Source organism: Mustela nigripes, chromosome 9 (genome assembly GCF_022355385.1).
Source record: "Mustela nigripes isolate SB6536 chromosome 9, MUSNIG.SB6536, whole genome shotgun sequence".
Classification (NCBI taxonomy): Eukaryota; Metazoa; Chordata; class Mammalia; order Carnivora; family Mustelidae; genus Mustela; species Mustela nigripes.
The window spans coordinates 1,324,527-1,351,926 of NC_081565.1; the positions used below are offsets into that span (position 1 = coordinate 1,324,527).

General features: G+C 67.7%; 1 protein-coding gene across 1 annotated transcript; it reads right to left on the reverse strand.

Moving 5' to 3' along the window:
- GPSM1 (G protein signaling modulator 1) lies at positions 1-27,400 on the reverse strand. Its single transcript, XM_059410328.1, has 14 exons — positions 27,186-27,400; positions 20,174-20,395; positions 19,328-19,463; positions 18,576-18,718; positions 17,918-18,041; positions 17,616-17,731; positions 16,769-16,924; positions 15,937-16,045; positions 14,640-14,763; positions 8,955-9,025; positions 7,955-8,131; positions 3,346-3,502; positions 2,703-2,911; positions 1-1,631 (listed from the first exon to the last, which is right to left on the reverse strand). Exons 1-14 carry the CDS (start codon positions 27,248-27,250, stop codon positions 1,425-1,427), a joined length of 2,016 nt encoding a protein of 671 aa, XP_059266311.1. The 5' UTR covers positions 27,251-27,400; the 3' UTR covers positions 1-1,424.

Here is a 27,400-nt window from a genome sequence, read left to right on the forward strand (position 1 = left end):
TTCACTTGGCAGACTTTATTTTTTTGGGAAAAACAAAAAAAAATGTACCTCTTGGGTTGGAAAGGACCCACTGACAGCATGGCAGACAACGCGTGAGCAATAAATATGCACGTACATTCAAGTATGTGGGGCGGCCTGGGAGAAGCCCGTGTTCTGGCGTCGGACCCCACACCCTTCAGAGCATGGTCGCTGTGGGCCTGGGGCCCCCAGGCTGTACTGTGGGGTGGGGGTCTGGCTGCTTCTCCACGCTTGGAGAGCCTCAGAGAAAGACCGAGGAGCCCGGCTGAGGCACCTCCTGGGGAGAAGGTAGCCCCCACACCCTAGGGGCCACAGGGTTGAGGTGCGGGGCCAGGGGCTTGCCAGAGGGCCGGTGGCAGGCCAGGGCTGCAGCCCCCCAGAAGGCCCGTCTCCTGCCCAATCCCGTGGGCTGATGGTGTGTGCGGGCGGACCCTCCCCACAGGAGGAGGCAGTGATGTCATCTTCCCAGCTGAGGGCTGGGTGCTCACTTGGAGGCACAGGGTTGAGCCAAGCTGAACCCCCCACCCCCGGCTTCTGCCAGCCGCCCTGGCCCTGGTGTGGTGAGGGAGCAGCTCTCGCTGCCGCTGGCATTCCAGCCGGGACTGCTCCGTCCCTGGGCTTTCAGGGCTTAGGGTTTAGGGTGTCACAGCTTATCCCCACCCTTCCCCTCACCTCCCTCAAGGCCCCTGCCTGCTCTGGACTGGGGGCCAGCTGGGGCTGGGGGCCAGGGCCCGGCGACCGTGTGTGGGGACCCCTGCCCGCCTGCACCGTCCCGTCGGGTTCCAGGCTTTCCCAGCTGGCCTTCCACCTCCTCCAGCCCAGAGGAGGCAAGCAGGGGGGCCGGCAGGCCAGGGGCTGGGACTGGGCCAAGCATGTCTGCTCTGTCATCCCTGGGACCCTCCCCGGGAGGACCGAAGCGTCCATGTTGCTGGCGGGCCCCGTGGCTGTGGCTTCCGAGCAGCCTTTGGGGGCTTAGGGGCAGCCATGGAGTCTTCACATTTGCCGGGTGGGCCAGAGGGCTGGAGCTGGGCAGAGCGGGGAGAGGCCAGGGAGGGTTAGGGACCAGCAAAGCTACAGGCCAGACCTGGGGCGGGGTGGGGGTGGGGAGAAGGCCAGGCCAGGCAGGTCGGGCAGAAAGGCCGTGTCCCACGTGGGAGCCAGTCCAGGACAGAGGCAGGCCCCACCCACCCAGGGCAGCCCTGGCCCGAGCCTGTCCCCCCAAGAGAGGGATGCTGTGGGGGCCGTGTGCCCAGCATCGGCCACAGGGGATGCAGAGCCTGCCCTCAGCCATGGCCTCTGGAGGAATGGGCTTCTCGAGGGGCTGTGGGCATCACAGGTGACAGTGAGCCCCCTGGCCCCAAGGCCCAGAGCTGGGCTGGGGCCAGCCTGGCCGTGGCTGCAGGGGCTTAGCTGGCCCCGGGTTGACACTGCTGCCGGGGCTCAGGGCTCCCACCCCCCTCCTGCTCGGGGCTCCCGGCAAGGTCCACCCGCTGCTCGTCCATCCGCTTGGCCTGCACCCTCTGGATGAGGCTGAAGAAGTCCTCGTCGGGCATGGTGGGGCCGCGGGGCAGTACGTCAGGAGGCGGGCAGCGCTGGTCATCGATCCTGGAGGACTGGGCAGACACGGACTCGTCGGTTGGCAGCTCGGGCCTCCCCCGCCTCGGAGGGCCTGGCCTCGCGCACGGGCCCAGTGGTCCTTGGTCTCGGGGACAAGGCCCACGTGGGGGTTTTGGCCAGCGGCTCTCTCTGCATTTACTGATAAAATCAGCCCTGCGGGCAGTGCTGGGAGCCCCGGCCTCAAGAACTAGGAGCCTCTGCCCAGGCCACCCAGGGAGGGAGGACTGAGTCACCGCCAGGCATGGGCGAGCAGGCCGGGCTGCGGGGCTGCCGGCTGGCCTTCCCTTACTGCACCCAAGACCCCCCGACAGGGATGCCTTCAGGAGCCCCGGGGGCAGGATTGGGGGCTGCAGCTCCCTGAGCCCAAGGTGCGAAGCTCCCCAGGGGTCTGGGGCAGGACTGGGGAGGCCCTGGGACTCCTGCGCAGGGCCTGGAGCAGAAGAGCCGGGAGCCGGTGCAGCTGCTGGCGCGTGCGGGCGTGTGGGCCAGGGGCTCGGGGGTTCTCTGTAGGGGCCACTTTGGAGGATTTCCGGACTCGCCCAGGGCCACGCGTTCCTCTGCTCTGTGGGAACGAACAGCACGTCTGGAAAGCACACCGTGCCCCAGGCTGCAGCCTTTCCCGCAGCCTTGCATGAGGTCCCTGAACCCTTCCGCTGTCTCGCCCTGCCTGGGGGGCCAGGGGCTGCACCATGCCCCAGCGGTGCCCCCCAGCCAGAGCTCCTGCCCCATGAGGAACAGCCAGCCTAAGGGTGTCCAGGGGGGGCCCAGGTGCACCTGTGGGCACCCGGTGACAGCAGTGCAGCCGGCCTGAGCCGGACCGGCCGGAGCCCACCACAGGCTTGAGAAGCCTCCATCCCGTGCGAAGGTGAAGGGGCCCTGGGCGCTTGGAGGTGGAGGAGGACGTGGGGTGCGGGGGCGCGGGGGGGCGGGCGCGGGGGGCCATGCGCGAACATGGTGGGAGATGGGCGGGCACGGGGAGGAGGGCACAGGGGGCACGGGGCGGGCATGGAGGGAGACGGGGCGGGCAGGGGAAGAGGGTACCCCCAGTCCCCTAGCCGCAGGCCCACCTGGCACTTGACAAGCATGTTGAAGAAGTCGTCCCCTGGCTCCTGTGGATCCCCATCCCCACGCAGACGGCCCAGGTTGCTGTGGGTGACGCGCAGCCCAGGCAGGCTGCCCACGCTGGCCCGTTGGTCGTCCAGCCGGCGGCTCTGGGAGCTGGCGATGAGGTCCAGGAGTTCCTCGGTCTGCGGGGAGGCCGTCCGCGAGGGCTGGGCTGGGGGGCGAGGTGGGGAGGGGGGGCCCCCACGGGCCGGGTCAGGCCAGGGCCCCATCCCACCCTTCACACTTTGGGGGACACGGGGCTCCCAGCAGTGACCCCAGATGCCCTGGGCTGTCCCTGCCACAGGCCCCACGCCCACCCACGGGGGCTCCGAGGTGCCGGGGAGAAAGCCTGGCTTCCCACACCTGCTCCTGGCCACGCCCGCTCCTGGCCCACGGTGCCCCGACACGGCATGCCCCAGGGAGCAGGTATGATGACAGGCTTCCCGGGACGCAGCTTTGGGGGAGGCAGGGGAGGAGGTGGTGACAAGGGGCACTTTTGCAGCGGGGTATCCCACCCCTCGGGAGCAAGGGCTGGGGGGGGCACTGCGCTGGAGGGTGGGGAGTGAGCGTGGCAAGGACAAGGGGAGCTCCATGGGGGGCACTCACCGACCCTCTCCTCCGGGGTGGGGGCAGCTGTGGCCTCGGAGGCCCCAGGCTGACCCTCCTCCAGGGGACAGCGCTGGTCGTCCATACGGCTGCTCTGGAACTTGCTCAGGAGATCAAAGAAGCACTCTTCGTCGGAGGATGGGGCCCGAGGGATGCTCTGGGGGGGGGGGATGCAGTCAGCATTGGCTCTGGCCCAGCCACGGTGGCCCGGCTCCGGTCACCAGCTCCTCAGGCCCCCAGACAGCACTGAGGTTGCCGCTCCGCCCGGATGAGGTCAGGACCCTCCCCCCACCTGCCCATCCTCCTCCCACACCCCACCACCAACCCCCGCTTGCCCTCCTGGAGCGCTTCCCAGCAGCGTCCCTGTGCCCCACGTCCCCCACCCCTGCCGCATGGGACCCTATCACATGCTTGTCGAGCTCCAGCTGTGCTGGTAGCTCTGGGACCCGACCGCCCAGCATGGCACTCGCCGGGGCAGCCGAACACACGAATCAACCAGTAGCGAGTGAGTGACTGGACCCTGGGCCGGCGGGAAGCCCTGCTGTCCAGCTCCTGTATCACAGTGGCCTGTCTGTGCCAGGGCCCTGGCAGCCGTGACGGCGGATCCGGGACCAGCAGTGTCAGGTCATATCACCACAGGCAGGGAGCCACAGCTGGGGGAGGTGAGGGCTCCTGTGTTCCACCCCAGTCCCACCCCTGTCCCACCCCTTCTGCGCTTAGACCCGTGGGCAGGCCCAGAGGACAGATGTGTGGCGGCCAGGACCCTGGGTGCAGGATGTTCAGGCTAAAGAGAAGGTGCAGCCGTCCCCCAGCCCCCTGCACGCTGGCTGAGGTGTCCAGGCTCTGCTCTGAGTGGCTGGGGGGGGCAGTGCGCAGCCCGGGTGATGCCTCAGTGCGCGGCCCGGGTGGTGGGGAGGGCTGACCCAGGGACCACCTGCAAGGTCTGGGCAAGCCCCACTGATGAGGCCAGGGAGGGGCGGTTGTCCTCAGAGTGAGGGGGGATGGCGAGCGGAGTCCGGGCCACTGGACCTGCCTGAGTCCCAGCTGGCAAACCCAGTCCCCCTCTGGTCCTCAGTTTACACAGCCATAGGAGGGGAGGCTGGAGGCAGTGGTCTCTCAGGGCTCCGAGGGTGACTGGTGGAGGGGGCGGCTTCCAGGAGCCACCTTGGCTACAGACTGGGTCCTCCCCTGCTCCCTCTGACGCCAGTGGCCCCTGCCTAGCCCTGGCCTGTCCACCTCTTGGCTGGTTGAGGGGGCCTCCTGGGACCTGCTCAGAGCCTCGCTCACGGAGAGACCACAATAGCAATAGTGTCACCTACTAAGCGCTGGCTGGAGCCCAGATCTCCTGACGACCCCCCCCCACCCCACTGCAGAGGCAGGTACCAGGGCGGGGGAGCTCGGTTGGGGATCCCCCAAACAGGCCCAGTCTGGGCCCCCAGGGTGGTACGGTCCCCCAAAGCCAAGCGGGATCCAGGGAGGGCCAACCTCGTGGGTCGTCCTGACACAGCCTACAGGGGAGCCGTGCCTGTGGTCCACGTGGGAGGACAGCGGCCCCTCCCCTGTCCCACCAGCGTGGGCCCAGACCCAAGGCTGAGGGTGTTGGAGGAGCCTCTGACTCAGCGCTCTGCTGTCCTGCATCCTGGCCCAAGACCCCAAAGAGCCCAGAGCGAACCGAAAGCTGGCACAGAGTGCACAGGGGCCTGGGCCGGGGTGGGGGCCCGGGGGTGGTCAGGGCCGGTCAGGGCCAAGCATCAGCTCTGCACGGGTGGGGGTCGTGTAGGTGCCTCCCTACAGGGCTGTTTACAGGCTGCTTGGGGCCCTGGGGTCAGCCAGGTATGGGGTACATGCCGCACCCCCCTACTGCTGGGGACCGCAGGTGGACTGTGGGTCAGGTAAAGGGAGCCAACCTCTCCCAGAAAAGGTGTAGCCGCGGGGCCCCTCTTCTCTAGACATCTGGGACCTCAGCACTCCAGCCTCCCGGGGCTGAGCTAGGTACTGTTTACCAGAGGCTTCCCCTGGCCCATCACCCCTGTAGCTGGGGCTGCGCAGAGAGGGCCCCAGAGCAGAGCTGCGTGGGACCCTGGGAAGGGCTAGGGCCTCCGTCGTTTGGGGGTGTGTTGGGATGAGGCTCTGGACAACAGAGAGGCCCTGCTCTCGTGGTTTGCCACCCTGGGTCCCCACAGGACACGCTGTGCCCTTTCCGTGGGCCCCTGACTCGGGCTCCCTGGGTCCCGCCGGACTTCTGGCCTGGGACTTGCTGGCTGCCCGCACCCCTGCCTTGGCTGGGTGCAGAGGTGCTGAGCTCACCCCAACAGCACCAACCCCCGGACAACAGCTCTGCTCTGCAACCCCCCTCCAGCGTCCCAGAGCCCCCAGTGCTCCCTGAGCCTCCCGCGCCCGGGACCCGACACTCACGCTAGCACCGCAGCTCCCCTCCAGCGGCGTGACCGGGCTGTGCACTATGTGCTGTCCCCAGCATGGGCCATGTGGCGTCTGTGCTGCCCCCGTAGGTTCAGTGCTTAAATAGGCCCCAGGGGCGCACTGTCCCCGCCCCGGAGGGCCCCCCTGCCTGCGCTCACTCACTCCCGCGGGCGCACACTCACACACGAGGCAGACGCACACGCATACGCTCTGTAAACACTCAAGACTATTTCCAGCACAGAGGGCTCCTGCTCTGGCCCACGGGCAGTCAGGCCGAGGGGTGAGGGGGATGGAACCCGTCTGGGAAGCAGCGTTCCCATGGACAGGGGCCGCTGACGGGGGTCCGGCTTCCTTCCAAGCTGGGTCAGCCCAGAAGTCGTCTCTTTTTTCAGCCCTGACTCCTGAGGCCGGAGCCGGGTCTGCCGTGGCCGCATGAGGAGCCAGAAGGATGCTGGCCCTTCCCACGGGCACGGGCTGTGTGGCCGCTCCCTGTGCAGCAGCCCCAGGGGCTCCACCCCCGCCCAGCGCCCTCCCCGCCCCTGCCACCCGCCACGGGGTCCCTTCCCTGCACCGGGCGGTCTGATGAGCCTCGGCCTCTGGCTGGCCCCCAGGACAGTTCTCCTCGTGCTGGCCCAGGGCCCAGTGCCAGCCGACCCTGGGGCACTGGGGGGAACTGGGTAGGAGCCCTGGCAGGAGGGGAGGACAGGAAGGGGACGCAGAGCCCCCAGGGCCCTCTCTGCCCTGCACCTACAGGGAGCTCAGAGCCCTGGAAGGAGGGCCCGCCCCCAGTTCTGACGGTGGGGAGCTGGGCCAGTGTCTTCGGGACAGGGGAATCAGGCGGCCACTGGGGTCCAGGCCTCCAGTTGGGGCCAGCCTTGGCTCTCCACCACTGGCATCTCCTGCAAAGGTGTCCCCACAGCCCAGAGCCCGCCAGGTCTCTGAGGAGCAGAGCTGGGGTTCCAGGAGCTGACCACGGCCTTGGAACCCCAGCTCCACCATTCCTAGCTGGGTGCCCTCAGGCCACCTCCCTCGGCTGCCCTGTGCATCAGTTTTCCTTCTTAGGGCTGCTGTAAACGGATTACACATGGCAAGCCTGAACACTGGCTACTATCCATGTTTGGTGGAGGGCACCCCCTCCCACGGATGGCAGCAACAGAGACGCAGCTAGGGCCAGGTTACCATGGAGAAAGGCCTTCCTGTTCAAAGCCTGCTGTGGCTCCCTGGTGCCTGGGGGTCCTCCCCTGCCAGACACTTTCTGGAGGGACCGTGACACTCGGGACCAGCGCAGTCCTGATCCCACGTTCTGCCCCAGGAGGAGTTCCCGGGGCCCCCAAAACCCCATGTGATGGTGGCAAGGCCCCTGCACTGAGGGCTGGGGGCCCCAAACGCACGGTGTGGGTGGCAGCCCCACTCTGCTGGGATCTCAGTGGCGCCCCCCTCCTCCCCCTTCTCCCTCCACGGACACAGACCCTGGCTGGCAGGCTGGAGGGCAGTGCCGGGGTCACACGGGGTTGGCAGAGGCCCTCCCGGGCACAAGGGGAAGACGGGCACAGAGCAGCCTCCGGGGCTAAGAATACCCAGCGCGGCGCCCACGCTCCTCAGTGTCGGGGCAGGTGCTGATTAAGCCCTCAAAGGAAACTGTTTTTAGACTAATTCCCAAGCATTTGGACCCAGGTGTTCTGCATGCCTGGTGGTGAGGGGTGGTGTTCTAGGCTGACCTCTGAACCTGGCTCCGCGGGGCCTCCCAAACCCTGACCGGCTTCCGTGAGCCCAGATGGGCTAGCCCCGTCTCGCGGATTACCCCCAGGAGCGGGAGGTCCCTGTCCCCTGCCCCCACTGCTCTGCATCTGACTGCCAGCCCATCGCTCCCTCACCCACCATCCGTCCGCCTCCGGCTCCCGACGCTGTGTACCTAGACAGGGCTGCTGGCCGGCCCGAGGGCCTGCGGTCCCCGCAAGGTCGTCCTACAGACCCCCAAACACGAGGCCTCCAGTCCAGTTTCTCTACGGCTTGGGCCCAGCCGAGGCCAGGACACAACAGATGGAGTGCTGTCCGTGCACCGAGTGCCCTGCGTTCAGGCCTGGGGGCGTCCCAGGGCCGTGGCCTCTGCCCCCCGCGGGTGGGGGGTGGGTGCCTGGCCCAGCCCAGGTCTGCAGCCCAGGACGGCACCCGAGAAGAGGTCGCCTACCGTGCGGGGGACCTGCACCCGGACGTCTGCGCTGTCCAGCGGGGAGTGGCCGCCCTCTCTGGGCCTCTCGGCAGCCTCCAGCCCCTCCTGGTATTTCCTGCTCCTCACGGGGAGAGGGAGCACGTCCCTGCCTGGTCCCCGCCACTCCCCCACCTGGTGGCTGTCTCCATTCTGCTCCTGGGGAGGGGGAGGAAGGCCAGGCATGGGCGGGGGCCGTCAGCAATCCCAAACCCATGCTCCCCGGCACGGGACCCCAAGAAGGGAGAGCAGCAGCCCTGTCTCCCAGACTTGCACCTAAGCTCTCAGGGGTCGGAGAGGGGAGGGCGAGAGGGCCTGGGGGTGCGGAGAGGCAGGGCACGGCCCTGGAGGAGCTGCGAGCAAGGCAGCTGACCCCACACTGAGCAGCGAGTGACCACGGCAGCCACGCGCCTTGCTCCCCAACAGACCCCCACACTGAACCCCGTCCACGCTGGAGGAACCAGAGGCTCAAAGAGGCTAGCTCGCTCCCCCAGGACGACACAGTGCCCACTTCTGGCAGGTACAGAGTGGGCCCAGAGCCCCACCCTGCCCCGTGTCCAGTCGCCTGGGGGCTTGCCAAGGCCTAGCTGCTCCATCTGGAACGGCGGGGAGCACCCAGGAGTGGGAGCCTCCCAGGACACTGGAGACCGTGGCTGGGTGGGGGCTTGGGGTCTACAGTGGGTAAGGACTGGGGCTTGTCCCCCGGGGCACAGGGCTGGTGGGACCCTGGGATGAAGGCGGCGGGGACAGGGCCTTGCAGGGGCCTCCCCGGGGGCCAGTGGTTGGCCTTGCGTCTCAGGCTGCGGAGGGCACCCTGGTCTCCGGTTGTGGGGATGCGACACAGACTGGGGTGGGGGATGGAGGCGGCTCAGCAAGTACTGGGCCAGCCTCGGGGGGACCTGCTCTCCGCGCTCAGCTGCTCACGCCAGGGGCTGCCCCTCTGGCCCCGGGGCCCCAGCCGCCCACCCCGAGCCCCACTCACCCGCTCCAGGGGGAGCCTCAGCAGGCCCCAGGTCTCTGCACTCAGCCTCTGTGTCCTCTTGGGCCTGGCACCTGGAAGACAGCAGGCCCGGTCAGCCTGGCACTGACTGGGGGCCGAGAGGTGGACTGGCCCAGGCCACCGGGTTCTCTGGGGAGGGTCAGGGTGTCAGCCTGCACCCTGGGGACTGGCAGGGGAATGTCCACCTCACGGTCTCTTGCAAAAGCAGACACAGTGTCCGTATGACCTTGCACCCCCAACGGACAAGCAGTTGGGAGTGGGGGTGGGGCAGACTCCCTAGGGCCTGGGCAGGGTCTGGCCTTGGTGCTCCCCACAGGTCCTGTGTCTGAGCTCCTGCCATGCCCGGGGCCTCCCCCACTGAACTCCATGCAGATGGGGCCTCGGACCCTAATCTGTTCACTCCTCAACCTACACACACACGCCCAGGTCCTCCCAGGAGCTGAACACCCCTCTAGCTCCACACACGGGCTGGGCACCCGCTGGGGGCCCCTGTGCAAGCGTGGGGTTGTGCGAGGCAAGGAAGTGCTATGCGTAGAGTGAGCAAGGCCTGCGGTGTGGCGGACGCTCCAGGGTCCTGTCTTGGCAGCACCGGACCTTGGACCCACGGCCTGCCCTCGGGCTCGGTGCCCCTGGCAGACCAGGCCTGCAGGCCTGTAGCCGGCGGTGCGGAGGGAGCCCCGGGGAAGCGTCTGACTGCGGCTGGCGTGTTGTGGACACCCTCGGCTGCATCTCGAGGACGGCCTGCCCTCCGTAGCTACCCCGGCACGGCACGGAGCTCCACGCGAACACCCGTGGCGGACAGCGCAGGCCGACCCCACCCTGGGCCCACACGTGCTGCCTGAGACACGGTCCCCAGAGCAAGAGGGGCCGGCTCAGGAGGTCATTCAGATCAGCCCAACCAAACGCCCAGGGCTTCCTAAAAGCGGAATAGGTGTCCAGCCCTTCTCCCTGTCCTGGCCCCGGGGTTCTGAAGAAGCCACACCCTGCCCCCCACACTCCAGAGGCCTTGGGTGAAAAAGCAGTGACTCTCGGAGGAGGGCGTTGGGGACTGCTGTCCCAGCAGGCCGGGGAGGGGACAGCTGCAGCAGCCTGACCAGGAGATGGTGGCCTGCAGCTACCTGGGCCCAGGACGTGGGGCTGTCCGCGGCCCCTCCCCCGTGCCTTTAGCTGCCACGGTCAGGGCCAAGCCTGCCTCTGCCCCCTGCACGCAGCCCCTGGCCAGCAGGCAGCGCCCAGGTGTCGACCCCACGTTGTGTGGCCGAAGGAGCTAGAGCAGGCCCAGAGGGGGCGTCCCCTCTGTGTGTTTCCTCATAAGGGCACCCACCCCAACCCGTCCACCCCCACCCCAGACTAGGCAGACGGCTCTGAAGAAACACTGGAATCCATCCTGCACCAGCTGGTGCCTGGGGGTCGCGACCAGCCATCGCAGTAATGGAGGGGCACCTCCGTTCTGGGAGTCACCCACAGCTGAGTGGCCCGTTGGGATGGGCAGGCCTCTGTGCATAGCCCGTTACTCACCACAGCCAGCGACAACCTGGTTCCATCTCCCGCCATGGGCGGGCTGGTGGCCCCTGTCTTCTCTGCTCCCTGATACCCCAGGGCCCGATTCGATGTCTCCACCCTGTGTGCTGGACCCTGCCTGGCTGGACGGTCAGGCACAGGCCGCGGTGGAGGCTGAATTGCCGCTCTGAGACACGGCTTGTGTCCGGCTCCAGGGCGGGTCCCCTCGTGGCCCTCTGAGCCTGGCTAAATGCACCCTCTGTCGGGAGCGCGGGCTGCCCTCACTGGGGCGTGCGGCCACACAGGCATTGGCACACGTCCCATCCACCCAGCCCAGAGGGTGAGGTCTGGAAACTTCCCCGAGCACCCCCACTCCCGCCTGCGTCTGACCAGCGCCGGCGTCATTTCTGCCCTACCAGTCTCGTGCTGCGCCCAGCCCCGACCTGCCCCTCCCACGTGCAGCTTGTCCCATCGACACGGGCAATCCTGCTTTCTAACTGCGTGGCTGTGTCCCCCCAGCTTCTCCCTGCCTTCAGTCTCTTCCAAAATCCCAGCAGCTCCACCTTCAAAACAGATCCAGAATCTGAGCCCTCCTCACCCTTACTGGGGTCTGCCTCCCTGCTCTTGGACCCTGTCCACGCTGGGGGCGCCAGAGAGATGCCTGCAGGGCGTGTTGGATCTGCTTCCTCTGTTCACCCTCTAGGGGCCCCCTCCCCCTCATTGCTCCTCCCAGCCAGGCTTACCCAGGCCCCAGGGCCTTTGCACAGCTATTCTCCATTGAAGTTCAGGCTCACTCCCTCCTCCCCTTCTAAGTCTTTGATCAGATGTCACTGCTATGGACCACATGTTTGTGTCCCCCACATTCCATATTGAAGACCCAAACCGCCCCTGCACCGTGATGACAGGAAGCAGGACCCTGAGAGGTGATCAGGGTTGAGCTGAGGCCCTGCGGGTGTTGGGGTGGGTGCCCCTGTGAGAAAACACAGAGCCCCCTCTACCCCCAGACCCCACCGTCCTCTGGCTCCCTGCTTTCACACCTCCAGTCCCCAGCGGCAGCGGAACCATCAGAAGTAAACATCTAGGCCTTCAAGCCTCCCGGTCTGCGGTGTTCCGATCTGCTCCCAAGCTGACGGAGGCGGCGGCCCCCACAAGGCCATGCGCCACTCACACTCAGCCTCACGCTGCTCCTTCTTCCCAAACACCTGCTGCGCGTTATCTGTCCACTACTGCCTGCCACACATTGTCACCACTGGTCGCCTGGGCAGGCTTGCTCCGTGATGCGCAGCCTGTGTTTCTGGGTGTTCATTACGTGGGGCCCGTCCCACCCGGCTGCCCTCCCAAGACCCTGGATACGGGGGCTCAAGAAAGAGACGGCCAGCCGTGGTCACAGGGCCTGGAGACGCAGAGCCAGGGTCAGGACGTGAGAGGTTAGGTCCATTTGGCAAGCTCCAGAAGGTCAAGCGTGGAGCAGCCAGGAAAGGGACAGACATGAGGACAGCTAGGACCCCCGCGGCCTCGAAGTCTTCGGCCGTGTGTCGTGGGTGCCTGGCTCGTGAACGGGGACAGGCCACCTGCTGAGTGTGCGGAGGGACAGGGGAGTGTCCACATCTTCAGCCCGCCCCAGGGACAACAGTGGGCCCAGTTCCCAGGCAGGGACAGTGGGGCACAGCTGGGTCCAATGACGGGGTCCGCCAGCCAGGACGGGGCGGAGCCAGGGCCTGCAGCCGCATCTGTGGCTCAGACATTCGCCGCACATTCCAGCCCGCTATGGTGGCCAAACACAGGGTCCATGGACGGCCCATACCCTGTGAGACACAAAACCACTGGGTCCAGCTCCCCAGGGCTCAGGACCGGCCCCACCCTCTTAAGAACTGATCGGGCTGCCACGTCCGCGGGGGGTGCAGTGGAACCTGCATCTGACACGCCCTCGCCGGAAAGGGCAGGCTCACGCCCGGCAGGACACCGGACCCAGGCCCAGGCCCAGGCCCCAGCGGCCGGCTGGGAGGAGCCTGTGCCCACCCAGACTTGTTCTGGGGTCTCTGCTGGGACCGGGCTGCAAGGCTGGACCCACGATCGAGCCACAGACTGAGCCACGCCCCGCGCCAGGCTCTGGGTCCTCCAGCCGCAAAGCATAAAGGACTCTTGTTTTTCTCGCAACAGTAAAGAAAAGCTCGAGTCCGCCACCCGCCCACCGCGGCCCTGCCCGCTGTGGCCCTGCCCGCCGCGGCCTCTCTTCACATCCTCCCAGGGTTCCAGGATGTGGGGCGGGTAAGCCCCCTCCCTGATCTCCCCTGGCCCCCTTCCGCGTCACCCCCACCAAGGACTGAGACGCTGTACACACAAGGGCACCATCCCTGGCCGGGAGGGTCCGTTTCCAGGCGCCCTTCTGGAAACTGGGCCAGGCCCCCACCCACGCTCCGTGTATGGGCACGGAGTCCGTGAGGGAGTGATCCGGCCCCTGCAGGAGTGTCCCGCGTGCCCCCTCCACAGGGCCCAGCCCCTGCCAGGCTCACCTGAACAGGGGTTCTCCTTCAGAGCTGCCCAGACTCCAGGGGCCCGCCTGCCCCCAGAAGCTGCACTGCAGGGTCTGAAGGCCCCCAGAGATGCCCGGGGCCCCCACACCTGCCTCCATGGCCTGAGCGGGCTGCTCTGGAGAGCGGCCCCTGCCAGCCCTGGCAGCGGGCGGGAAGGGGGCTTCCGGAGGCCCTGGCTGGGAAGGGTCTGGGCACAGGGCAGGGCAGCAGAGCCGGCCTGGGGAGGACAGAAGCTGCCTTGTTCCCAGCACAGCCAGCTCTTCGCCCGTGATGCGCCCCGCCTTTCCTCAGCTCGCAGAAGGGGACAAGAGCCGCACAACCTGGACTAGCCACGCCCCCGGGGGCGCCTTTCCAGAAACCCAGCCCAGCCTCGCCCTCCCTTGCTGCTGGCTTCCTCGGCGGGGGCCTCGCAGGGCCAGGGGCTCCACGCAGAGCTGCCCACCTTCAGGAAAACCCCACCCGAAGGGTCGATACCGTCCTATGCATCCTGGGGCAGGACGGGGACGGAGGGGGAGCCCTCCTCCACCCCACCCCCTTCAGCCACAGCACTCCAAAACGAGGGTGGTTGGGGTCCCCGAAGGCTTTGCGCCTCTACTCCTGTCCTCACCCGAGTGGGAGCGACATGTGCCCCGTTTCCCAGGACAGGGCAAGCTCAGAAACTCCCAGCATTAGGCATGGAAACCCTGCGGCCCCTCCACACCGCCCACAGCCTCTTCCCCAGCCTCCTCCTCAGCAGGCCTGACGGGCTCTGGAGGCTGGCGCAGGGCGGGCAGGCACCCCTGGGGAACACGGCCATGAAGGGATTGGGGTCAAAACTCAAAGAACCATAGGTTGGGGTCCGTGCAGGCAGGGAGGAGGCAGCTAGCTCCCTGCCCCGCACCCACCTACTGCCCCCGGAAAGCCAGCTCAGGGAGCAGCTCCCTCCCCCCGGCCCCACACTTTTTATCCATTTTCTGCTTTGCAAGGAACATTCTGTCCCCACGTGCCCCTGTGTGCCTAATGATGTGGACCTGTGTGGGGGGACCCGCAGCCCGTGAATGAGGTCATTACAGCTGCCCTGGCCCACCCTGAGCTTAGCACCCTGAGCCTCTCTGGCTGACGCAGCCTCCGCTTCCCGCCCCCGGGGCCCAGCCCTCAGCCCGGAGCAGGAGGATCACCGAGACAGGGGCGGTGAGTGGCCCTCTCCTCGTCTTCCCCATCCCCACGGCGTCACCAGGTGATGAGCCAGGGGCGCTCAGGGTGAGTGCAGGCCCTCACTGCCGCAGACAACAAAGCACTGGCCTGAAGGCCTCATGTTCAGGCCACACTTTTGTCCAAGCTGTCCCTGCCCCTGAATGCCTCTCTACCCCCTACTTTCCAATCTCCCAATTCTTGGCCTGATCCGGGGAAATAGAACCGTCTGTCTGTGCCCTGAGCACCCTGGACCCTGGACCCCCTGCCCCCCATCTGGGTGCTCCAGAGCAGGGCCAAGAAGGGGTGCCCGTGCAGACACTCCCGCGGTGGGGGCGGACCACCCTCACTGGGCAGCTCTGTCCAAAATTCTCCCACTGACCTTCGGGTCAACTGCGCCCATGCCCCACGCACCCTGGGGGGGCTCCTACCAGACCCCTGCCCACCCTGTCTGGGAACTCACCTTGGGCCTCGTAACCAGCCAGGTCTGGCTTCTCGGTGGCCGCGGGACTGGGCATCCGGCCCAGCAGCAGCTGGAGCTGCGCCACGTTCATGCGGGCTGTGAGCTCCCCGCTGCGGTCCCCAACCTGCAGCCGAGCGGGGCCCAGTTAGTGCGCAGGTGAGCAGGAGGCTCTGGCAGACCGTCGCTGAGCCCTGAGCCTCCAAGGGAACCATGCCTCACTGTACCTCAGGGATGGAGTCTGGGGGTTTTGGCCCTGGGTAACGGGGGGCCATGTGGGCTCCAAGCAGCACCTCCATACCCCAGGAATGCCCGGGCCTCGGGCAGCCAGCCCTGTGCCATGTGGGGCACTCCTGCCAGAGCGCCCTTCAAGGGCAGGTGGCCTGCCCCAGACCCCACCTTTCTCAGTCCCGGAGCTTCCCATGCACCCCTTGGGCCCCTCAGGCCCCCTCCAGGGTCCCAGGTCAGAGCAGAGGATGGCCCTGCTGCATAGGGGAGAGTACACTGCCAGAGTACAAGCCCGAACACGGTGAGTGGGCCATGGCCAGACCTCGAGTGGAGCCCTGGGGCCACTGGTGGGCCCCCACCTATGCTCAGGGGGCCATGGGGCCGGCCTTGCTGGGATGGGCTCTCCTGACCCAAGCTTCCCTGTTCCCCACCACTGGGGCGCCTATGGGTCTTGCCAATAGCAGGCATGGGGCTGTGATGGGTCTGGGTGGGCACTGAGTGTGTGCTAGGGGGATGTGGCCGTGTCACTGGGGCCGAGGATGGAACCAAGAGAAGGGGGTAGGCTAGGCACCAGGAAGCCAGAGGCCACCTGGGACAACCTGATCATAGTAGGAGGGTCCTGGGTCCAGGGTCCCTCGAAGACCCTGCCTCCCATCCCCAGAAGGGTGAACAGCTGGGGGTTCCCGGGGGGGAAGAGCCTGGGGGCGGCCATGACTTTGTTCCCCTGGGCTGCCTGTGGCAGGTCATTTCCACCTTGGCCTGGCCAGGTCCCATCGGGGACATAGGACCCGGGCGTGGGTGGGCCCACAGGGAATGATGACACTCTAGGGGTGGAACACAGGCCCCCTGCTCCCCTCCCCTGATGCCCTGACTGCAGAGATAAGCACCCACCGGCCTCTGAAGACTCGCCCAGCACACGACAGCCCGGGAGGGATGGAGGAATGTCCAGCCAGGAGCCAGGGCACACAGAGGAGCCTGGTCCCAGGTGGGCTGGGCACTGGGAGGCCTCTGAGGCCAGCGAAGGCAGCCGTGGGGGACAGGTGGCAGGGGAGGCAGGGCAGGCCGGGCTCACCTCCTGGGAGATCTCCAGGTGTTTCTTGGCAAAAGTCAAGGCCTGTGCGGGGCTCCCCATGGACACGTAGGCATTCCCCAAACTCCAGCACGCCCGGCCTTCGCCCACTCTGCCAGGGCGGGAAACAAGTCACAGGTACAGCCCGTGGCCTGCTGGGCCTCACTGGCCCCCTACAGGCCAATCAGGCTCTCACCCCCATGGCTCCCTCCATCCTTGAGGACAGGGGCACTCCCCAAGTCATTAATCTTTCAATTAAGGTGAAAAATCACACAAGATAAAGGCAACCCCTTCAGGGCCAGCCCAGGGGCTCCGTGCACTTAACGATCCATAGCCGTCACTGTCCGGTTCCAAAACGTCGTCCCCCCAGGAGCAAGAGCTGGCCACTTGGAGCCCCCAGACAGGGCAGCCGGCCAGTAGCCCTCTCCTCCCCGCAAGAGGCGCACAGCCCACGGCTCGGAGGCCCTTGCCCCGGCTGCCGCCCACACCTGCCCATGTGTTCAGACTCCTGTGTCTCCTCGGAGACACAGGGTGCTCAAGGGCCACGGACGGACGCGGTGATGAGGGCCCACCCCCAACCAGCCCACCCCCAGTGTTGCCACAGCAATTGGCCCAGCGCCCACCGGGTCTCACCGAGTCCCACTTGGTGCATGGTGGGGCCCGCGACGGAGGGAGGCTGAGGCCAGGCATTGCTCAGAGTCGCCTGGCGGTCAGCAGCAGGCCAGGGCCTCGCTGGAAGCAGCTTGTGGCTTAGCCCACGAGGACCGGCCAGAATCCCCAGGGGCCGGCCCCGCCCCCAGCGCCCCCACAGCCCCCCAGTCCCCGCCCCGCACACCTGTCGGCCAGCTCCTGGGCGATGAGCAGGTGCCGGAGGTGGTACTCGGCCGCGCGCTCGTAGTCCTGCAGCAGCGTGTATGTGTTGCCCAGGCTGTAGCAGGCCTGCGCCTCCACTGCCTGGTCCTTGAGCTGCCTCGAGAGCTGCAGCGTCTTCCTGAGGAGGGCACAGGGGTCAGCCCCAGGGAGGAGGGTTTCTAGCAGCCCCCTTTGCTGGGGGGCCCCCATCTGCGGGGTGGACAGTGGGCAATAGGGATGCAGTCCATCTGCTCAGAGCCCTCAGCCCCAGGGTCCCACAGAGGTCTCCAGAGAGGACCAGGGACAGCACATCCCAGCTCGGGGTCCTTACTTGGGATGTCAGGGCTCGGCACGGGACCTGGGGCTGGTGACCCGGCCTCTGCGACTCAGGCCAGGCTTGTAGAGCCTCCCAGCACAAGCCAGGGATGCCCAGGAGCCCCCGTTGGTCTTTACCCTATGAGTCCCTATAAGACGGACCACACCTGCGCCCTAGGGGCATCGTCAGGGGCAAAGGCAGCTCCGGGGTTCCTCTGACAGCCAGCGCCAGGGGCCGCTCTCCAGAGCAGCCCGCTCAGGCCATGGAGGCAGGTGTAGGGCCCCGGGCTGGCTTCCACCAGCACTTACCGAGTGAAGGTTGTTCTTCCCATCCCTGGCAGCCCCCGGACAAGGGCTTTGCCAGGACACCCTTCTGGGTTGGCCCAGAACCCCCCACGTGGCCCCTGGGAAGGCTGGGAGGTCAGGCTCACCTCTGACCTTGGGCTGGTGTCCAGGTGGCCCCCCTCCCCCTGGCTGGGCTGGGCAGGTGGGGGCGGGCGGGCAGGCCTGCCTACTTGTAGTACTCAGCAGCCACGTCAAAGCGCCCCAGGAAGATGTGGGCGTTCCCCAGGTTGCTGTAGGCCCTCCTCTCGGCCGCCTTGTCTCCAAATTCCTTAGCAATGGCCAGGCGCTGAGGACACAGACCCGAGGCCCGGGTGGTCACACAGCAGCCCTGGGACCCGAGGCAGACAGCAGACACAGCCTACCCCCCCAGGGCGGCCAGGCCAATGTCTGCGCGTGCAGAGGGGTCCGCCCAGGTCCCTGCACTGGGCGCCGGCGAAGCCAGGTGGCTGGGGGAGCCCCGCGGTGCACTCACCTCCTTGTGGAAGGCCGTGGCCTCCATGAAGCTCCCCAGTAGGTAGTGGGTGTTGCCTAGGTTGCCATAGGCCCTGCCCTGGGCCGCCCGGTCGCCCAGCTCCTTCACCAGGGACAGATTCCTCCTGGGGGTCGCGTCTGTCTGAGCCACGCCCCTCTCAGTGCATGGGAAGCAGGGGCCCCATGACACCCGCCCCCCAACCAGGCTAGAGGGCGATGAGCAGGCAGCCTCCGCTTGGCTCCTCCCAGGAGCGCACCCCAGCGGGCGCCGTGTGAGCTCTGAGGCCGAGTTGGGGCTCGTCTGCCCCAGGCTTCTCGCATGCACAGACACTCAGCCCCACGCCCCTGGCCTTCCTGCAGCCAAATGTTTTCTAAATGCCACACGTGGCTTCTCCGCACCGCCGTGGATGACTGACGCGTGGGGAGATACCGGGGGCTGGGGAGGAGCCCCACCAGACCCTGAGCACAGGTGCAGCGGGGGTGGGGAAGGATTGCTGACCGGGCCATCGCCATGCAGGGGTCTGTGGAGAGCCGATGGGGTCAGATAGGGGCACCTGCCGCGCCCCGAGACCAGCAGCGGGGCGTCAGGAAGCGCGAGGGAAAGCGTGGACACCCCGCGGCCCGCCGGCTCTGCGGGCGCCCCCGCCCACCCCACTCACTCATAGAACTCGGAGGCTCTGCGCAGCGGCTCCCGGACGTCCGGCGGCAGGTGCCCGGGGTCCTGCGCGGCGGTCCAGGACAGCTGCTTGCCCTTGGCATGGTACACGTTGCCGATGTTGTACAGCGCCCTCGCCTCCCCAACCTGAGGGTGGCACCGAGGTTGGGGGACCTCTGTAGACCGGGCCCCCGAGGAGCCCACTGTCCCCGGTCCATATATCCCCTGAGGCAAGGACCCGGAGGGGGACGATCACCACATCCAGACGCTAAGGTAGGGCCGGAGCCCCAAGAAGGGCTGGGGGGTCTCGCGGGTGACAACTGCTCTCTGAGGACACCCCAAGTGACTGAGTCACAGGGGAGGGGTGGCCATGCCTGGTAACGGGCACCCCTCTGGTCTCTGCTGCCCAGGGAGAGGAAGGGCCTCCCAGCCAGGCCTGGCCCCCTTGAGCTGTGACTTGGGGTGAGTCACCCTATTTCCTTATCCATGCTGATCTCCCAGGGTCACAGAGGGAGGTCACGGAGCAGGACAGTCAAGCGTCCGCACCGGGCTTCCCCATCCCCTGCTGCTGCGCGGCCACGTCTCCCTCTGGAGCCCAGAGCAGGGAGGTCGGTGAGAGGCAGAGCCGACATGGATGTTGGGGGCGGGGCCTCTAGCTTGGGCAGGGGCCAGGCCACCCTCCCACCTTCCTCCCACGGGGGCCAGCGTGGGGCCACAGGTCGGGGGTGCCGGCCCCCCAGGGAGCCACTGACTGACCTTGTCCCCCTGCTCTTGGGCGATGTCCAGGTGCCTCTGGCAGCAGACGACGGCCTCGTCAAAGCGGCCCAGGACCTTCAGTGTGTTGCCCAGGTTCCCACTGGCCTTGGCCTCCCCCATGCGGTCCCCGATGGTCCTGGAGGGCAGTGGGGAGTGAGCAGCCAGGCTCCAGACGCTGAGTCCCGCGGGGACGCCGGGCAGGGGTGGGGCTGGCCTGGCAGGACCGGCCCTGAGCCGACTGGGGCAACGCTGGGCAGGGGTCCTGTGCTGGCGGGCGAGGCCCCCTCGGGCAGCCCCCAGGATGGGGAGTCCAGCTGGGGGTCACTTCTCTGCGGGGCCCAGCCTGCAGCTGTCAGGGCCTGGGGGCCGCCGGATGGAGACCGGGAGAGCCGGATGGAGACCGGGGAGAAGGGGGCACCTGGCAGTGTAACTTTCAACATGCTGGCGGGGTGCGGAGGACACCTGGGGCTCGCTGGCCGGGGAAGGGCCCGTGGGCATGACTGGTGGGAGCCCCGGGGAGCTCCACTCCCTCTCAGGGGCCCCCCGCTGCTGACTGCACGTGCGAAGGAGGGGCAGAGGGTGGGAGACAAGCAGGGGGGTGTTCGGGAAGGAGAGCAGCTCGAGCCAAGGCCGGGGGGGCTGAGGGAGGGTGGGGACCTGCGGGAGCACAGGCGGTCGCCCCCCACCCCCTCACCCCCCCCAGCCGACACACACACAGTCCCGGAGGCAGGCTCACAAGCGCGGACACAGTCGGGAGAGCAGGCCCCAGCCACGCCCACGGGCCGATGGACAGGCTGGTCCCGGTCTCCAGGTCCCCGAGCCCCCGAGGCAGGCGCCTGCGCTCACCGCGCCAGCAGCAGGTCGTGCCGGTGGTACTCCAGGGCCCGGGAGTACTCCTTCAGGTAGAAGTAGGCGTTGCCCAGCTGGCTGTAGATGGCACTCAGCGTCTTCAGGTCCTCCGTGCCCACCTGCACCGCCGCCTCAAAGAACGCCGCGCCTGCCTTGAAGTCCCCCGCCTTGCAGAGACGCTCCCCCTCCAGGGCGAGCTCCAGGCACGAGGCCTCCATCCTGGGTGGAGGGGAGGAAAGTCACAGCCTGCCTCTCACGCGGCCCTGCCGGGGACGCGCGCTTCCACCCTGCCGTCGCGAGGACCACGAGGCCCTCCGACAGCCGGACCCACACTGCACATGTGCGTGCTGTGCCCGGGAGCAGGTGCCAGGGCCGGTGGCACGCCGTCCCCCAGCTGGCACACCTGTGCACCTCACCGAGGGCGTCTCACTGCCCCCCCCACCACTACCAGGGCTCAGAGGCTCTGGGTAAAGGCGTGAGTCTGTGACCACAGCAAGGCCTCAGGCCATGGCGGCCAAGCTCCAAACACAGCCTCCCAAGAAGTCTCAGGCGCCTGGGTGAGGGCCACCCCTGGAGCCACATCCCTCCTCCAGGGTGGCCTCAGCAGCCTGGGATGGGCCCTGAGCGTCACCAAGGACAACCGAGGCTCAGAGAGGTTTGGAGAGCTGGCCAAGGCCACACGGGCAGAACCTGACCCCCCCTCATCCTAGAGTACGCCCCGAGCCTCCAAGGTCTCCATGGGGGGCTGCGGGCTCAGGCATCATCTGTTCTCACCTCCCATCCTTGGGGGAGGCATGGCCGCATCGGAGCCAAGGGTCAGCCAGCCCTGGGAGCCGAGGAGCGCTCAGCTGCCCCACGGCCACGACTGCCTGATGGACAGCGGCTCCCCCACCTCATGGCTCTACCAAGGGAGAACAGGACAGGACCACGCTTAGGATGAACCCAACCCCTGGAAACTGTTCCAGGTTCCTGGCCCCTGAAGCCAGCCTGACCCCAAGGGTCTAGAGTTCCCCGTGACAACCCAGGCCCTAGCCGGAGGCTGCGCCAGACCCTCCTCCCCTGACCTTTGGGCGGGGGCTTCAGAGAAGCAGGGCCCTGCTCGGCCCCTAAGGTGGGGTCTGGGCCCCCCAGCTGCTAGCCTAGGTCCTGTGGTCCCTGGGTCTTAGACCACCTATCACGGGAGCCTCATGTGTGGGGCCACTCAGTCAGGCCGGCCCTGGCTCGGGCCCTCCTAGCTGTGGGGTCCTGGGCAGGCCACATCACCACTCAGAGCCTTGGTTTCCTCCTCCGTCCTCTTCTGGCTGGTCCTGTGGGTTCCCAGCTCAAGGCCTGGCCCATGGCCCTGCCCTTGGGTGGGAGAGTGGGGCCCCAAGCTGGAGGGCACCCTGGCCCTGGAAAAGTGAGGGGCACGTTCCGCACGGCCGAGGGCCAACCCCGACGTCCCACGTCCGGGTCCGTGGAAAGCCTACAGGTAACTGAAAATGTCCACACCAAACGGCCCACATGGCCCAGGGCACCTGCCCCTCAGCTTTGTTGGGTTGCGCAGTGGTCAGCAGTTACTGTGGGGAAGCACACGGCTCCCCTCAACCAACCAACAAATCTGTCTACGGCAGTGCTTCTCCACCGTTTGACCAAACCTCCTTCGATACAAACCGTGGCGCCCGGCCCACTTCACCTCTACATTGACAGGAAAACGTGCACTTCCAGCGTTTCCAACAGCACCGCTTACCAAGAGGCAGGGCGCACCTGTGGAGCCCCAAGATGCTGAGCCCAGCACCCCACACCCCATGGGCTCAGAGCTCTCTGCTGGGAAGCCCCCCACCTTCACAGAACTGCTTGCCTCGAACCCCCAGCATCGGGGCCACTCCTCCCGGGAGGGCTGGGCTCTGGGACCTGGCACCGCCCTGCCCGCGCCAGGTTCGAGCCGAGCCTGGGGGGCCCCTCCGAGAGCCGGGGGTCAGAGCTTTGGCCTCATACCCGCCCGCTCTGGGAAGGTCCATCCAGATGCCGCACCGCAGGAGCCCCCCAGCGGCCTCCCCCGGAACCACTGCCACGCATGGGGCTCCTTAATCTAGGCCTGCCAGGCCTCACCCAGCTGGGCACCAGGCCATGGGACGCCGTGGGCCAACCTCTCCTCCCAAGGGACGTAGTAGCCTCGGGGCTGTGACGCTGCCGTGTCCGGACCGAGCTCACCCTGTTGGCTCTGACCGGGTCGACAGTGAGGAGAGGGGGAGCGTCTGCCCCCAACCCCCGGGCCTGCCTGGACACCACGGTGAAGGAGGATTCTGGTGCAGGAAGGGCCTGGGGCCCAAAGAAGCAGGAGGTGGGGGGTCCACGGAGGGGTGTCGGGCGTGGCCACCCTGAGTACCAGAGAGGCCAGTCCAATCCTGGCTCCAGGATCGTGAGGACACCCCCTGGACAGGCCGCAGGCAGGGAGTCCGGGCCAGGAGCGCCACCCCCTCTACTGAGCCCGAGAGCCCCCCAATGCCCCTTGACCTCCAGCACCCACCCCCCTGCCCCCGTCACCACCCAGCACACCTCTTCCTCCGCAGGTTACGCATCTTCTGCACGTAGAGCCACAGCTCCAGGCCCACGGGCAGCAGCAGGGGGCGGGGCCGCGGGGCACCGTACACCACCTTGCACACGGCCTTCTCTGCCAGGCTCAGGGCCACAGGCTGGCCCTCGGCAGAGGCAGCCGGCATGGCGGGGCTCCAGGCCTCCCTCCTGGCTCACCAGCTCCCGGCGCACTTTGGCTGCCAGTCCCGGGGATGCCCCGGCCTCGTGGTCCCCCTGCCTCCACCCACTCCAGAGCGGTGGGCCAAAGGCTCTGGCGTCCCAAGTTCCAGGAGACCCCGGGTCCTCAGGCAGGCTGTCCAGGGCCTCCCGGGGACTGAGGGGGATCAAGGGATCAGGGCAGCTCAGAGCTGGGGATCAGCACCGTCAGCAGGCAGGGCAGGGCCCAGGCGGGGGAGAGGCTTTCTCTGCCAGGCCACTTGCCCAGCTCAGCAACGGGCATGGGGGTGGTAGAGGCCTCCAAGGCTGTGCAGCTCTGGACCACGGGAACAGGAAGGGGGTGCCGCTCTGGGGCTCCCTCTGACCCCGAAACTACCTGGAGTCAGAGCACACGGCGAAACCGAAACACGAGGGAGTGTGGGAGGCCCAGGGCAAAGACCAGCCCAGGTGCAGGATCTCACGGCCAGCACTGGCCCTGGGGGCCCTGTTCACTCGGCGGCGGGCTCTGGTGAGGCCGAGTCTCGGAGGGCCCGGGGCAGGTGAGGACAGGGATGGGGGGATCTGGTCCCAGGCTGCCGGCCACACCACGTCCTGCTTCCCAGTGTCCCGACCGAGTAGCCCCACCACGCTAAGGCTTCTGCCAATACCCCCATCCACCCCCCCAGGACCACTCAGCTGACAGGTACAGGGCGGGCCTGGGTCACCGCGTTTTCACCCAGCTCCTATTCACGAATTAGAGCTCCAAACCCTCAGATCAACCCCAGGCCCCCCACTCTGCCTCCCAGGGCCCGCCTGAAGGACAGGCTACCCTCCCCTGTCTTGCCTGAGACCCACCCAGGCTGGCCAGGCCCACATCCCTGCGCAGGAAGAAGATTCCGGAGCCTCTGCCCCAACACCACCTCTGCAAGCCTGTGGCTGTTTGCCCCGTCGCCTGGCATGTGCCCGCTGACCCAAGTGAGGGACCGGTCTGCGGCCGCGCTGGGCCGCCCACTGCAGCACCAGCTTGTGGAGCCGACCTCCCTGCCCTCTAGCCTCACGTCTTCCCTGCAGGACTGCCCGGGGCCTGTCCGTCCGCCGCACAGGCTGTCAGGAGACCCACTTTCGGGGCACGAGAGCCCCTGCAGCTCTGGGCTGGGCTGACGAGAGTTTGCAGAGCTCCCCAGGGCTGTGGCCTGAGCTCCCCGGCAGCCTCTCCCTTCCCTGGGAGGGACGGCCTTCCCACCTGGGATGCGTCGCCTCTCCTTGCAAGGAAGGGCCCACCAGGCCGGCGTGCCCAGCGGCCGGACCACAGTGGCCGGGAGGAAGGACACCGTCTGCCTAGCTCCTGCCGCCCGCCCGCAGGCTGACCGGTTAATGAGATGGTTATGGACTCCCCGGTGGCCACCCTTACTCTTTGGCCACATCGCGCCCACACCCTTCCAGCCCCGCCTTGGCATCCAAGACAGCACCCCACAGAAGCCGTCAGCCCAGCCTCACTTGGACCAAACTGCTCTGCTCTCCATCAGGCTCCTGCCCTCACCCACCTGGCCCGCCAGCCTCTGCGGGGGTCCTCGGGGGCAGACACCACGGCTGGTCTCCAAGCCAGGCCCCCAGCTCCCACCGCACAGGGCTCCCTGGGGGCTGTGTCCCTCTTCCCTCCCTCCTCTGCTAAACGCAGTCACTGTCCTCCCTCTCCAGGGATGTCTGCCCCAGTCCGGGCCATCAAGCTGATGTGCCAGGGCCCCCGCTCACCCCATCCCGCTGCCCCCAAAAGCAAAGCCATCCTGACTCCCTTCCACATGGAGCTTTCGGGACAGCACAGGGCAGGGAGCATGGTGGGAACAGGAATTGCTGGTGGAGAACATGTGTGTCACCCAGCTTGGGAAAGCGCTGGGGGTTGCGTTTCTAGTGAGCCCTGGGGCCAGGCCGTTAGCCTGCAGATGCCGTGCCACGGCTGGTGCCTGGGATACGGTGGAAAGAGCCACGGTGGGGACGGGTAAGCGGCAGGAGGCCGTCCCACTCCTGAGGATGGCCCTGTCTGGCCACCTTATGCTTGGGAGCCACGTCTGACAGGCACCCGACGGTGGGGGCGCTCACCACTCCCCCGGCCTCCCCACTTTCAGGGACCTCCTGGCCGCCTGCCCCTCCCTCGAACTCTCCTCTCCCAGGCCCTGTCGGCCCCTCCCTCCCCAACCCCTGCTCCAGTCTGCCTCCCCAGCACCGGCCCCTCCCCAGGGCCCCATCTGGGGACTCCTTGGGCCCACGGGCACACTCACACCCCTCTCTGGGTGCATTCCGAGCCCAAGTCCCCCAGACCCCATATCACCAGGCAGGAATTTGGCATGGGAAAGGAGCTGCTGGGGGAGGATCCCCCAGAGGTGCCCCCGAACGACTGTCTGCAGAGTGGTTAAACCAAACGGCCGCTCAGGGCCCCTCCGCTGCCCTGCCATAGGTGGGCTTCCTGGCCAGGGGGTGGACGGCCTCCTGACGCCTTCCCCCTGCCCAGAGGAAGGGCCTCCCTCCTCTCCAGCTAACAGCCCCTACCCGTCCAGGATGCGCCCACACACGCTCCCGACTCCCGCCCCTGCCTGCCGGCCTCCGAAAGCCGGCACTGAGCGGGACCCACCCTGCCCACAGCTGGCTGTGGCCACCCAAACACCCCTGTGAGGGGTGTCCGCGCAGGCCCGCAGGAGGGCTTGCGGCAGCGCACCCCAAGTCTGTGCTCGGCTCACCCCTTCGAGCTCAACTCAGCTCTCGGCTGGCAAGGACGGCCGGGCTCAGGGCCTCTGCCAGCGTCCCCTCTTAGCCCTGTCCCTGCCAAGGACGGCTCCCCCCGTCAGTGTCCTGCCTGGCGTGTTACTGCCGGGCCCCAGCACCGGCCCACACTCCCGACTGCCAAGTCGAGACTGTGGATGTGGACCAGCACGAAAGGGACCCCAGGCTCAGCTGTGCAGGGGATCCTCTAGGGCGGGCCTGCAGTGTCAGCTGCCAGGAAACCCACCCGCACACCCCTCCCCCTACATGGGGCCCAGAAGCCAGGCCGGGGGGCTCAGCACTCAATCCTGGGACCACACAATGGCGGCTGTGTCTGACCAGTGGCACAGGGACCAAGGTGGGAGGAGCGGCAGACCTTTTCACTCACCACCAGGGCCTCATTCTGCACTTTGGGGGGGGGGTGCCGAGGAGGGGGGCGCGTAAAACAGGCGTTTGCTGCTGACGCACTGGCCAGCTGGGGCTGGAGAATCCTCTTGGGCAAGGCTGGGCCCCTTGAAGGCCCAGCATCTGGGGAGGCCGCCAGGTCCTAGGAATGATGGTGTCCGTCCAAGTCCAAGCTGGGGACCCGTCAGGCGCCCTGGAGGCAGCCAGTCCAGCCCCTGCCTGGCACTTGTGCCGACTGTACTGGGCCCCCGGCATCCCTGGCAGAGTCCATGCCCCTGGGAGGACCTGGTGCCCACGTGCTCGGACACCTGGCATTGCCGTGCAGGACACCCTGGCCCAGGGTCAGCAGGCAGGCACGCCCGCAGGTGTCAGCTCAGAAAGCGCGGGCCGCCGGCCTCCATGCAGGGGCCCGGAGGCTGGAGCCTTCTCAGGCAGACACACACCCCACCCGGCTGGCTGGCTCTGCAGCCTGGATTCCAGCCTGTGGTCCCCTGAACACAGATTCATAGTGGGGCCGTGGGGACAAAGCCGGGTTCCTTCAGCCATGCTGCCTCCAGAGAACCCAAACCGCTGTTGTGGGGAGGTGGTGCCGGGCTTGGGAGGGAGCTCCTGGCGGGCCCCCTCCACACACCTGCTGGGCCAGGCTGCCCAGCTGTCAGGAGCGCAGCTGGCAAGCTGAGGGTCTCCCTCCCACTGTCCCAGGGCAGAGGGTGGGGGGCGGTCCAGCAAGCAGCAGCCCACCCCAGCCAACAGACCATCCTGACCACTGGCTAATTCTGGCGACCGGAGGGCACCAGCCCCCCCCTCAGTGCCCCCCATGCCTGCATGTCCTCCCCCCCACGCCCGCCACCCTTGCGGGCACCTCCCCCACCAGGTGTCTCCTTCCTCTGCATCTCCTCCTTCACCCCGGGTGCCCCCTACCCCAGGACCCCGTCCTCCCCAGTCCCCGCCCCCGCGGGCGCCCCCACCCCTGCACCCCTCCTCCCCCGCGCCTCCACCGCCGCCAGCCCGCAGGGAGGGCGCGTCTCCGCCCCGTTGCGCGCCCACCGCAGCCTTTGTTCCGGGCCTCCCGCCTCCTGCCGCCGGTCCCGCGCGTCCCGCCGGTCCCCGCAGGCCCCCACCGGTCTGCCCAGCCTACCTGGAGTAGAGGCGCCGGGCCGGGCCGGGCAGCTCTTCGGCGGCGGGCGGGGCCGGACCGGCCATGGGGCTGGGCTCGCCGAGGGCCGGGGGCGCACGCCCCCCCACCCCGCTCGCGCGCCGCCCTGCGCCTGTCCCCGTCCGCTGTCCGCCGCCCACCGTCCACCGTCAGTCCGTCCCTCCGTCGGTCTGTCCGGTCTGTCCGCCCGCCCGCGG

Excerpts from the sequence above, each read along its gene's own strand:
- GPSM1 (XM_059410328.1), bottom strand. The coding sequence starts at position 27,250 with ATGGCCGGTCCGGCCCCGCCCGCCGCCGAAGAGCTGCCCGGCCCGGCC. Across the intron at positions 3,503-7,954 it reads GGGTGCAGGTCCCCCGCACG|AGCATCCCTCGGGCCCCATC; the intron begins GTAGGCGACCTC and ends CCCCCCCCCCAG. Across the intron at positions 2,912-3,345 it reads CACCCCGGAGGAGAGGGTCG|CCCAGCCCTCGCGGACGGCC; the intron begins GTGAGTGCCCCC and ends CTCGCCCCCCAG.